The sequence below is a fragment of the Carettochelys insculpta genome, chromosome 2, assembly GCF_033958435.1.
Source record: "Carettochelys insculpta isolate YL-2023 chromosome 2, ASM3395843v1, whole genome shotgun sequence".
In the NCBI taxonomy this organism is placed as follows: Eukaryota; Metazoa; Chordata; order Testudines; family Carettochelyidae; genus Carettochelys; species Carettochelys insculpta.
The window spans coordinates 67088764-67101837 of record NC_134138.1 but is presented as its reverse complement, the minus strand read 5'-3'; the positions used below and the strand labels follow the sequence as shown (position 1 = coordinate 67101837).

At 47.8% G+C, this 13074-nt stretch overlaps 1 protein-coding gene across 1 annotated transcript in view; it reads right to left on the bottom strand.

Annotated features, from left to right (window-relative positions):
* Nucleotides 1-13074, bottom strand: part of PPP1R42 (protein phosphatase 1 regulatory subunit 42) — a 60355-nt gene that overhangs the window by 35830 nt on the left and 11451 nt on the right. Inside the window, exon 4 of the mRNA XM_074985748.1 lies at nt 9116-9232. Within this exon, the coding sequence (XP_074841849.1) occupies nt 9116-9232 (117 nt within the window). The remainder of the gene's footprint in view (nt 1-9115; nt 9233-13074) is intronic.

Here is a 13074-nt window from a genome sequence, read left to right as displayed (position 1 = left end):
CACAATATCATGTGGAGTAAGTGACGTCAATGCGAGACTATAGAGGCTAAGACTTCACCAAGGAAGTAAATCGATTCTGATATGTCGATTCTAGCTATGCAAATGCCATAGTCAGAACTGCATATCTGAAATCAAATTATTTCCCTAGTGTAGATTTACCTTAGCACTAGCTTTTATGATACAAATCCTCAGCTAACTGGGGCACTTCCAAGTGGGAGGAATGTGGCTACGGAAAGAGGCCAGAAAGAAACAGCCCCTAATAGGACTGGTTCAGGCACACTGTAACAGAAGGGGCCTGGGTCAAGAAGACAGTGAGGAATGCAACAAGCCATAGGTCTAATCTTTCTGTAAAGGTATTGGATTACAAGTCCCACGGTTTTGCTTTGCTTGTAGTCAACTTGGTGCTAATAACAACATATGTAATCTCAGAACAGTAAGATGTTTTATAACATTTTATAATGGCAAATACTCAGTCCAGACTCTGATGTTGTCTAATCAGATTTCCATAATCAGGTTCCACCTTGAACCTATTTTTACAAATGCTCTGAATGGCAGAAGCAGCTTCTTTTTTGCAGCGTCTCTGGAAAATCAAAGAGTGAAGAGATTTAATTTGAAGTACTTACTCTAGTACACGGGTGCACAAAGTGGGGAGGGCATGCTCCACAGAAGGGGCACGATATTTTGTAAGGAGGCCCAACTTGATTACCCTCCCCACAGCTTTCACTGCCCCCACAGCCCCTTGCTTTCTCCCCCACAGCCTCTGCTGCTCTGTCGCCAAAGGAATGCCTCCTCTACCACTGGGCCAATCGGAATGTTCAGAGTCCCTAAGTCAAGGGGCGGAGCCAAGCTGTGGCGTTCCCAGCTTGGTAAGGGGGCCACATTGGTCCCCGCAGCCCATGTTATGGTGGCCCCTGGGAGTCCCCCGAGATGCCAGTGTGGAGTGAGTGCTTCCTGTGGGGCTGCAGGGCTGCCTTCAGGCTAGTGCTACTGCTACTGCTACTCATCAACATAGCACAGCCATGAGTCCCTTTGAGTTCCCCACATGCCCTCCTGTGGTCCTCCTCACAAGCACCCGCTTCAAGGCACTCCCTGGAGCCCCTCCAGCACCCCCTTCCTGAGTGCCCCCTCTCACATCCATTCCTGTAGTCCTCCTACAGGATGGGGGAGCCCTGGCTAATTTCAGGGCCAAAAAGTGGGATCCAATGTAAAATATTTGCTCACCACTACTTTAGTATTTCCCTAGTACCTACCCTAGTACTTACCCTAATTCCATGCAGAAACAACTGATTTCTGAAGAAGCATTTTGGAGGTGTTAAAGAACACCAGTGAGCAGTAATGACAGAAGAGGTAAGGACAATGTCACTAGCTGAGAATTTTAGCCTGAAAACCAGTATTTTATGGACATGCATAAAATCTGATCTATCTTCATCATGCTTCTCTTCTGGGAAAGCATGGGATTTGCTATTGGGTTAGCTGGGAAAACCACAGAATAGAATTCTAATACCAAGCAACAAAAATGTTAGTACTGGTAGTAGAACAAAAGAGCCACAGTTTTTAGGATATAATAATGCCACTCGCAGACAACTGCCTTTCCAGTTTTACTTTTAAATGCTAAACACTGGAGAAAAACCAGTGAAGAAGACAGGAACATGAGTAATATATATCTGTATGTTTTTATTGCACACATAGGAGGAGAAGATATATGGTTTTTTACATCACAAAGGGTCCTTGAAAACTATAATTTCACCTGTACAAACTTTAGAAATTCCCAGGACAGTGGAAATTTAATGAAAAATTGATTTAAAAAATCCTAAAATCTGGCAAATCATGCTGGGAAAATATATTTTACACAAGACACAGTAACTCCTCTACATGTCTGCGGGTGGCCAGTTATATTTTTGGCCCAAACCGTGATTTTAAAAAGTACCTTTCTTCAGCCTAAGTTTCTGTCTAGTAAATTAAGGGCAATATGACCTAGATCAAACTTTTTCTATCTTTTAACTTCAATATTTTAAAGTTAACAAGATTTGAAGGCTATTCTTAAGTGCTTAGTAAATTGCTCCATTCTATTCAGAGAGCCTACCTTCTGAATTTCCTTCCAATGTTACTCTGAATATGAATCCACATAATATGTGGCTATATAGAGCATTTGAAAGACAATCCTAAAGTAAAGTCGATTAATGAGAGTGAGAGAAAGGGGTGGATAACACCAAAACTGATGTTTCATAATTGTAGTAACATCCACTGAATGAAGATCAGCATTTCATTAACTAGACATTTTGGAAAATTTCCACGGCTTGATAGCAAAAGTCAAATATCTGCTAATTCAGACTTCAAAATTAATAACAATGTGCTTTTATCTTCTCCTCTCTGAGAACAGATGTGACTAAAATCCAGTGTGTAGGATACTTTACTGCATCTTCCACTCTCCTCCCAATCTGGTGAAATCCACTCTGTAAGTGTACCAAGTGATTTAGGATCCAGGGGTAGAGGACAAGGGAACAAAGGAAAAGGCACTACAAACCTCCTGCTTCCCAACAAAAACCCCTAGTACATTTGCAGGTGAATCAATGCTTAAACCCATTTCTCGTCTCTACGGTTTGGAATTCTTTAGGGCAGATCTGGAATAGATGCCTGGGGGAGAACGATTCCTGGTGAAGCCATGCTGATAAGAATGCTGAAGCCTGAGAGGGGACAGCTGCAGCGTGGAGACACAGAACATTCTTCTTGTGGAATTTCCCATATGGGAACAGTCCAGGGAAATGTTGTTAGCTCCAAAACATTAATTACAAAGGAAGACTCTACCAGTATCTGTCTGCATAATACTGTGATAATACACAGTTCAGTAGATTCAGTGTAAACTCCCCTACCTCCTTCCTTACCCTGCCAAAAAGTGCTAAATAACTTTAGGGAAAATATTTTTGCTGTGGTTTATTTAGAAAGAAAATATTTAGTCAGCAAAGTTTATTATTTTTTCTTATCTGGGCAATCAGCCATTGTCTTGAAAAATGTTTAGTGAGATTATTAGATTTCACTTTAAAGAATTAATTCAATTAATATAGGCTTTTAGAATACAAAACTGCATATTACTTAAAACCATAACATGCATACAGCTAAACTTTGATGAATGTACACAAAGAGTTCTGTAGATTTTCATGACCAGTTACTCACTTGATAAATGACCCAGAACATACTCACTCTGGTGTATGTTTATCTAAGAACACACTAATCCTGTGCTGAAATATGATTAGCCTTTCGCTATGCTCTAGTTGTTCATTGCCTTCCTGTCTCTAATAAAGTGCTTTCACTTTCCAGCTTTCAATAAATTGTACTAAAGGGACCAGACACTTTGCTGGGCAGTCTCCGTTTGATAAATGATCATGTCATGCTATCACTTTGAGGTCTGAAACAAAATATTGAAGAGCAAATTATATTCCTTATATAGGAGGTGTGAGGGCCTCGCTAGGCTGCTGTAGTACTTGCAATAACCTTCTCCACAATTAATGATGGCCGTCTAAAAGCTAGTATTTGACCAGTATGCTCCAATTTTTATTGGAAATGTTTAGCTCAGCTGCCCTAACTACATCTACAGACAGCAATTTGTCATCATGCTGACTACCTGTCATAATCTACTTGAGAAAAAATCTATACTTTTTCTCTTGTTCCTGACTGAATTGTGAAGTGAGTGAATTAATCTTGTTTGATATCTTCTTGTCATAATCAATACTGGCCCGAGGCTGAATAAATTAAAGACTCTGAACATACAAATGGTTTTATAGGGTTTTTTTCAGCTGTATCTTATATATCAAACACAACATTTACACAGACATTAGGTCACGTTCTTCTCAAAACAAAGGTTTCTAGATTTTAGTTTTTATAAAATCTTCAGTATGTTTCCAGGACATTGTGAAGTTGTAACCGAAAGACTTTTTTTCTTAAACGAACAAGCATTCCTTTCAGTATTTGCACCCAAACATAACAACAGCATCCCAGTGGTGTGTGTTAACCTCACTAAAAACAAAAGTGAAATTGGCTACTCAACATTTCTTGTTCCGACACAGAGAAATGAAAAAGCAAACAAGGAGAAACGGAAAAGTAAATTACATTTTAAAAAAAATACTTCATTTGGAAGAATCTTGGTATAACTGATAACTTAAACAAAGAGAGCTATTTAAAAATGTGGTTGTCTTGACAATGCTGCTAATGTTAGTAAAAGGTATGTTAAGCACATAACTTATAATTCTGCCAATTGAAAAAAACCAGCCATACGTGGTTTCATGTACTGCAGATGAAATCTGGTCTGGTCTCCTGCTGGTCTGTATGGATTTATAACATTTTCTCATTCCTAAAGATAATCTTCTTTTCCCTGCTGCTGTGTCACGACACTGAAGTTCTGCACAGCCCGTGCACAGATGGAACCCCAGTAGCAGCTCCTTGTCATCGAGCTGGCTATCCTCCACGTCATGGTCAGCCACCTGGCCACAGTGCTCATTGGTGACCTCCAACTCCTCCTGTGGGCAATCCCCACCCCCCGGACCCTGAAGCTCCTTCTGGGATGGCCCCCACCCCACAAATGCCCTGGCACCTCTGGAGCCACTGCAGCCACTGCAACTGGTGGAAGCAGCTGGTGCTGGGGGACTGAGACGACCCTTGATTGCTACAGAATTTCCCAATGGGTTAAGCAGATGTTCCAGGAGCTCTGTCACTGTCTCAATCTTGCCTTGAGGCACCAGGACACCTGCATGAGGCCTGCCCTCCCCCTTGAAAAACGGGTGGCAATTGCCACCCGGTAGCTGTCGATCCCGGACAGATACCGGTCCTTGGGGCACCAGCTTGGCGTGGGCAAGGCCACTGTCAGGGCTGTTGCATTGGGGGTAAGGCATGCTTGGGTCACCTACCGGCACAGGGAGTGGGGAGGGGGATCCCAAGCAAGGGGGACCCTGGGGTTATGGGGGGAGGGGGCAGGAGGAAGGGAGCACAGGGAGACAGGATGGGAAAAAGGGGATAGGTGGAAGGGGGGACGTGGCCCAGGCATGCCCCATTATGCCTTTACATGATCGCATGCCATCCCTCCCATGCAGGTTGTGTGTGCCATCAACGCGATGCTGCTGCACAGGACCATCTATGTGGGGGATGTGGATGCAGCTGTGCTCGGCTTCCCAAACTGCTATCGTGCCTTAGATGGGACACACATCCCTATCTATGCCCCAGAACACAGTGCCAGAATGTACATCAACAGAAAAGGCTACCACTTGGTAGTGCTCCAGGTGCTGGTGGACAGCAAGGGATGCTTCATGGACATTTATGTGGGCTGGGCGGGACGGGCACATGATGCCCATATGTTCCATAGTACTGGGCTCTGCCGCTGCATGGAGACTAGGATATACATCCACATCGGGAGATCAGGGTTAAGGATGTGATCATGCCCCTCTGTATGGTGGCGGATGCCACCTACCCCCTGCTGCCCTTGCTGATGCAGCCTCAGCTGGCCACCCTGACTCCACCCAGGAGGCATTTAACACTTGCCTCAACCAGGCCCAAAAAGTCATGGAGCGGGCCTTTGGGTGCAGAAAGGCCAGTTACAGTGCCTCCTCATGTGCCTGGAGGTTGGGCTATGGAACATTCCCCAGGTGGTGGGTGCCCGTTGCATCCTCCACAACACTGTGGAGGAAAAGAGAGAGTTGTTCCCCTCCTGGGGTGGGCAGCCAAGTCTGGCCCTGGCCTCAAACAGCTGGTCCCTGCCCCAAGCCTCCAGGCACAATGGGATGGAGTCTGCATTTGGGGGGCCCTTTGGGAGAGATTTGCAAATGATCCCCAGCGACCCCCACCCACAGGGCCCCCCGCACATACACTCCTCACCCCCCCCCCACCACACACACATCCACCCCACATGGGGTGGGACCCCATCCACAGCATGGGACACAGGGATGGTGCAAAAATAAAGGTTTATGGATTAATGAAACTGTCTTATTTACAACTGTAAAAAAAGGAAATGTAGAGGAGAGCGGGGGCAAACGATGTGCAAGGGTAGCCTAGGTGGTGGTGAAAATGGGGGTGGACCTCAACCAAGATTGGAAAGGTGGGGACCTGAACAGTAGTGGGAAGGGGGAGACCTCAACTGGGACAGGAGGAGGTTGGGACTGTAACCCAGGGGAACTATTATGGGAGAGGGAGGGAGTGAGCTTAACTGGGAGAAGAGCGGGGAAACTAAATCAGGTGTCGGGGTGGACTTTAATCGGTAGTGCGGAGGGGGAAACCTCAACCAGGAAGGAGTGGGGGAACTATTATGGGAGGGAGAGTGGGAACGTTAGTGGGGGGGTGCTATTCTGAGGGTGGGGGGTGGATGGCTGAGAGCCCCATCGGCCCCAGGCTCCCCTCCCACCTCTGGTCCAGGGTCCCAGGAGGGGCTCTGATGAGGCAGGCAGCATGGGGAGGTCAGGCTGTAGAGGTATCCAGTGGGAGTGGGCTCAGCAAGAGGCCAGTAAGGGGGGTTGAGGAGGGGATGTGTTCGGGAGGGTGTCCTGCTGGGGGGTCATGGGTGGGAGCAGGTGTGGCATGGGGGTGACCAGGCATGTTAGGAGCTCTGAGTGCTCCCTCAGGACAGCTGTGATATCACTCATGTGGCCCACCAGGTCAGCCCATGCCTTCCTCTGTCACGCATAGTGGTCATGGTCCTTGCAGAGGCACTGCTCAACAACCTCCACCAGGCAACGTGTTCTTTTGGTCGCGTCAGCCCACTGTCATGCTCTTCTCCTCTGACCCCCTTGTGGTGCTGCTGGGGGTGGTGAACATCCCCCCTCTTTCTCCTGGCTGTCTTGAAGAAAGGAAGGGTTAGGGCTCTCCCAGCCCTCCTGTGGTGCTGCTGCAAGGATGGATAGAAAGACAGTCAGTACCTTGTTATGGCACAAGGGCCGTGCCCGCCATCCCCCTGTGGGAACCAGCCCCCCTCCAGTGGCAGGCAGCCTGGGTGTATTGCATGTGCCTTGGGGCTCCCTAGGCATGTGGGCTGTTCCCAGTTCACAGACCAGGCCGTCCCCGTCCCCACCTCCCCATGCATGCAGCTTGCAGTGCTGTCCTTGACAGTGGGTGCTGGATGTCATTGGCAGCCATTGCAGCATAATGGGATGCATGGTCACCTGTGCTGTGTCTGGCCCAGGTATGCTGGGCATGTGGGTGGCCTGCTGGTGGCTGTGGTGCCCTCTCCCAACAACCACATTTCGCCTCTTGCCCCCCATCTCCTTTAGCACCTCCTCTTCCTTCCAGAGCCCAAACCCTCTGTGCCCTGCTGGGTACTTACCAGAGGGTCCCACTGCAAGGTCCACTGATGTCCAGCTGGCCGTTACCCGGCTTGATGACTGGGATGGGATGTCCATTATGAGGTTCCCCTCATCACTGGAGACCTTGGTGGTCAGTTCCGTCTCTGTGAGGTGGTTTTCCAGTCTGGGCCCTTCCTCATCCTCAGGATGAGGCTCATCTGCTCCGGTGTCCGGGAGGGTTGGTGGGAGGGGAACTGTCCCTGAGGCAGTGGAGCTCCCTGTAATAGGGGTAGGTCACAGGACCTGCCCCTGAGTGGGCAGCAGAGTCCCTGGCCCGGGCATAACCCTGCCAGAGCACCTTAACTTTACTGTGCACCTGGTCAAGGGTACGGGCAGGGTGCCCTTGGGTTGCCAGGCTTTGTGACAGGCAGGCAAAGGCAGCTTCGTTTTGCCTCTTGCCCCCAGTCTCCTTTAGCACCTCCTCTTCCTTCCAGAGCCCAAGCGAGTCCCTCAGCTCGAGCTCAGTTCAAGAAGGCACCCTTTTTCTGGGGACTGGCCAGGGTCCTGAAAGCCCTGTGATGGCCTGGAGGGGAAGGCCAGGGGCTCCTGCAGAGGCTAGCTGCTGGCCATTGCCGCAGGTTGCTCTTCTGGGGGATGGCCACGAGGTGTGCTGCAGGAGGTCATGCTTTGGTTTCTGCAAGAATGCTCTCAGTTTCCTGGGACTGCGGGGCTTTAAATGCAGCTGGACGCACATCCCAACTTGCTGGTGCCATGGAGGACTCCTCTTTTGAAAGAGCAGACCATGAAGCATCCACACACGTTCTCTTTCGAAAGAGTATTTTAAAAGGGGGTGTTCTTCCTAATAGGGGATCAGAGGAGTGCTTTCAAAAGCTGTGCTGTGTTCCTCCAATTTTCTTTCGAAAGTGCATTTTGTGTGTAGACACTCTGCGCGCTCTTTCAAAAGAGGGCCAGGTTTTTCAAATGTACTTGTTAGAGTAGACATAGTTCGGATGTAACTTGAAAGTGAGAAGAAGAGCTGAGACGCAGGGCAGCCAATCAAATATCTAAGAACTGTCTTTCCTTATTCATGTTAAAAATGCTGACTAAAGTGTGAAGATTTATGGCATTCATCCCAACACAGAGAACTAAACATTGACTTGCAAGTTAAAAAAAGCAAGCCAAATGTCTCTGGTGCTATGTAGCTTTCACACTGTGGCACTCTCTTAGGCTACGTCTACACGAGCCCCAAACTTCGAAATGGCCATGCAAATGGCCATTTCGAAGTTTACTAATGAAGCACTGAAATGCATACTCAGCGCTTTGTTAGCATGTGGGCGGCCGCGGCACTTCGAAATTGACGCGCCTCGCTGCCGCGCGTCTCATCCCGACGGGGCTCCTTTGCGAAAGGACCCCGCCTACTTCGAAGTCCCCTTATTCCCATGAGCTGATGGGAATAAGGGGACTTCGAAGTAGGCGGGGTCCTTTCGAAAAGGAGCCCCGTCGGGACGAGACGCGCGGCGGCGAGGAGCGTCAATTTCGAAGTGCCGCGGCCGCCCGCATGCTAACGAAGCGCTGAATATGCATTTCAGCGCTTCATTAGTAAACTTCGAAATGGCCATTTGCGTGGCCATTTCGAAGTTTGGGGCTCGTGTAGACACGACCTTAGAGTCCCCTGAGGTCTGTGGAAAGATTCGCATTTACTTCTATCTGATTTGGATCAGGCCCCATAACTGGGTGACAATACATTATTAGAACGAAGCAAATGTTTAAGTGGCTATTAAAATACATTAGTAATAGTGATCAGTCTGGTTATTTTGATTTCACTTACACAAAATATGAAAACACATTCTTTTAAATACCTTCACATGGTGAAGTTGGTTGTCAACTGCTATAAGATGGGAAATATTTTCCAGAGGTGCTAATCCTCCCAGTTCATCTATATTATTATTGCTGATATTCAACACTGACAAAGATTTCTGGAAGGAAAAACAAAACAAAACAAAACATTATTTTCTCACATTGCAAAAAATATAATATTAATACTTTCAGGAGAAATAACCACAGTTGTTGTCGTAAGGTTTGGCTAAAATGCATAAAAGCATGACATAGGATTGTCTAATATTTCATATAACGTTTGATGCTGGATGTGCATGTCTTTTGTATAACAGCTGGAGATTCCCTACAAGGATGAGTCTATTTGATCATGAAGTCAACCTGCAACAAAGTTGTAGCTCTACTGTTTTCATAATAAAATGCTTAGCATTTAATAGCATTTTTAATCTGGACTTTTCAAAGTGCTTTATAAAGGTGGGTAAGTGTGACCCAAAGAATTTTTGGTGCCAACTGGAAGAGGACAGCAGAGTGCAAAGGTTTTACAGTGATCAACTGGGTCACATACTGCATAATAGGTCACTGAAGGGTGACGTGAGGTCTCTGCAGTGAGCCAGTTATCCCCTGGACAATATAATCTTTGCAAAATGTATATGTGGATAATATTAAGGAGCTATGTATTTATAATGAAAATCATGTTCAGACAGGTCAACAGCGGGTGAGTGACCTACCTTGGAGATATATCTTTCAGGCAGAAAGTAATGGGCACTTATTTGTGTCTTTTCATTTGCATACTGTACGCTGTAATGCTTCTTGTGGGTACCCAGAGTTGTAAGGCACTTGTCCTTATCGTGTGTGCCTGTACCTAGCAGGCGGTCAGTTCACTCCAGGCCTGTTGCTTTGTAGATTAGTGATAGGGACAGTCTAACAATCAGGCCCACTGAGCACCTTGCTGGGGTGTCCAATCCCTTAGCCTCCTGTATTCAACAATCCATTGCTGTATTCAACAATCCATTGCTCCCAAAGAAACTGCATCCAGTTTAACTTTAGATTACCACTCATCTTAATTCAAAGCACTTAAATTTATTTATAGTGAAATCAAGCATGCATTTATTTAATAAAGCATAGTGGTTCAAGTACAAGTATTGGAAACAAACGGTTAAATATAAGATAAAATCATGACTCATTCAAGAGCCTAAACTTAATTAACAACATACTCATGTTTATTAAACTATTTCTCACCCTACATTCTTCCAATGCTTCACAGCTAAATAGGTCATGACCCTTTTTTCATGACACATGAATTAACAATGAATTAACGTGACCTGGACTTTATTGTAATATGCACCTTTTGGAAAACAAACAGGAGATAATCCATCAGGGAACACTCTTTTGGAGTACAGGTTGAACCTCTCTAATCCATAACTGTCTTGTCTGGCAACATCCATAATCCAGCATGATTTCAGTTAGCCAGAAGATCACTTATCATGGGTGTGGCCAAGTTTCCCGTAGTCCCATAAAGTTTGTTTACAGCCACGAGCACTGGCTCTCAGTGTTCTGTGCTGTATATTTAGCTGTATTTACTGCCAAATGGCTTCTAAGAGCCCAATAAGCAGTGTAAATGTTGGTAATGTGCTGGACAAATTGACTTCCAGTCACCTGGCAAGTTCTCTTGTCCAGCACCAATCGGGTCCTAAGGGTGATGGATGAGAGAGATTCAACCTGTAACTATGGCAGGAGTGGGGAACCTCCAGCCTGCTGTCTGGATCCAGTCTATGGAGGGTGACCATATTTCCCTACGATGAATATGGGACACCTGGTAAAATTGCTCAAATTCAAACGAGTTCCATGACAACCTATCAAAACTATGCGATATCCTCCTCTAATCAGGGCCATTTCGGGGGGAGCACCATTTGACCTTAATCCCAAACTCAAATGGGGCCTCAGATTTAGACACTTGTTAATTTTTTGGCATTTCAAAGGCTAGAAAAGCATTTGTTAAATAAAAAAAGTATTCCAATTCTGTATTGTTTGGTTTTGGAACCTTTTTTTCCCCCAAATATAATCTTTTTTTTTTTTTAATTTGTATTATGATGAGGGCCCTCAAAAGCTGGGAGTGGCCCAGACCTCTCTGGACCTGTGAGAGGCCCTGTTCCCAACATGCTTTAAAAGCTCCAGATCCCAGTGGGAAAAGATGGGGGCATGAGAGTCTGGGCTGAGTAGGGGATAAAGGGTGGGTTCAGGTATAGGAGTATATGACTTCTGTTTGGGGGCAGGGCCCAGCAAATTCAAGCCAGCTCCATGTGGCAGAACCAGGAAATCAGTGCCACCTCCACCCCATTCACACCAGCAGACACCCAGCCTTGCTTGGCTGTGGTGTGTGTGTAGGGGGAAGGCTCAGCTCAAAAAGTTTGAAAACAACTCAGGGTGCATGGAGGGGTAACTCAGGGTGCAGGGAAGAGATAGCTAGGGGCTGTTTGCCAGCGGGAGGTAGCTCAGGGTGCAGGCAGGCATAGCTAGAGATTGTATGTGGGCAGAGGATAGTTCAGGGGACAGGGACAGGGTAACTAGGGACTGTGCCAGTTCCCCTGCAACTCCTGCTCTCTGAGGGCTCTGCCAGCTATGGAGCTGAATCCCCCATCCCTGCAGCTCTTACTGGCTATGTGAGAAAAGGGGGTTGGGAGCTGGGCAGAGGCAGGGAGAGAGGAGGACTGGGTCTGTCCCTGGGCCTGCACTGCACTTTTAGTAAAGTTTTGGGGATGGGGGCACACAGGAGTCAACAGGGATCAGGGCATTCAGTCCCAACTCTTGCAGTTCCTTGCTTCATTGGCAGGAGATGTGGAAACGGCAGGGATCAGGGCTTCAGCCTAGGGGGAAGAGCATGCTGGGGATGGGGCCCAGCCTGTGCAGTGGGGAGGAAAGACGTACTGTAGAGCTGGTGTTCAGCGTGTGCGTATCGGTACACCAGGAATCAGGGCTTCAGCCCTCTGTTCCTGTCCTCAGACTGTGAGGTCACCAACATGGGGATTCAGCTCTGCAGCTCTCAGCTTCAGTGGGGAGACAGGGAGGTGCCAGGGATCGGTGCTTCAGTCCCACAGTCTGAAGTGGCTGGCAGATCTCCCCCCAACCCACCACTGAGAAACACTGCTGTAGGGTGCACATGGGGAGGGTGGCACACACCCCAAACCCTCTAACTCTTTAACAACGCAGACTGTCTTGCCTCTGACTGGCTTCTTGTGTGTGTGTGTGTGTGCGCGCGCGTCTGCACACGTGTGTGTGTGTGTGTGCACCTCTGAGCCCTGCCTGACAGCGCCACCTGCTGGCTGCAGCCTGCCCAGGATTCTTCTGCCAGACAAAAAGGAGACCGCGGCAGGGGCCCAGCAAGGGGAGCGCAGAGCAGAAACCATGGGACAGCTGCCTTTTTAAAGAAAAACTCAGTACATCTGCCTTAAATACCGGGCTGTCCCAGCTAAAAGGGGATGGATGACCATCCTAAGTCTGTGGCTTGCCTAGATCCAGATTTGAGGCTCGAGGCTCAAGGCTCCCCTATTCAGCATGAGGCCCACGGTGGTTGAGGGATGTGGAGCCCTGAGCCTCACAGGTAGGAGTCAGGCAAGCCTGGGCTGCATCCAGCCCACAGTCTCTGCCTGGGGGGGGGGGGGGGGGGCAGGAAGCAGCTCTGGCACCTCCACCACCAGTCCCCCTACCCGTCCGTGGGGAAAGGCAGTGCAGGCTGCCTGGAGAGGCTTCTCTCACCATTCTTATTGGCCAGAATTCCACCCAATCAGAGCAGTGGGGGTGTGGTGCCCAGGAGCAGTTAGAGAAAAGCAGACCCCCAAGTTATGTGGGGGTTGCGTTCCTCGCAACCACCATGTAACTTGAATTTTGCACAAGTTGGGGGAGACGGGAACCAGGCAGTATACTGGTTCCTGGATCCCCTGGGCTTGCAGGAGCCAGGAAATTGATCAGCACACAAGAGAGGCAGGGC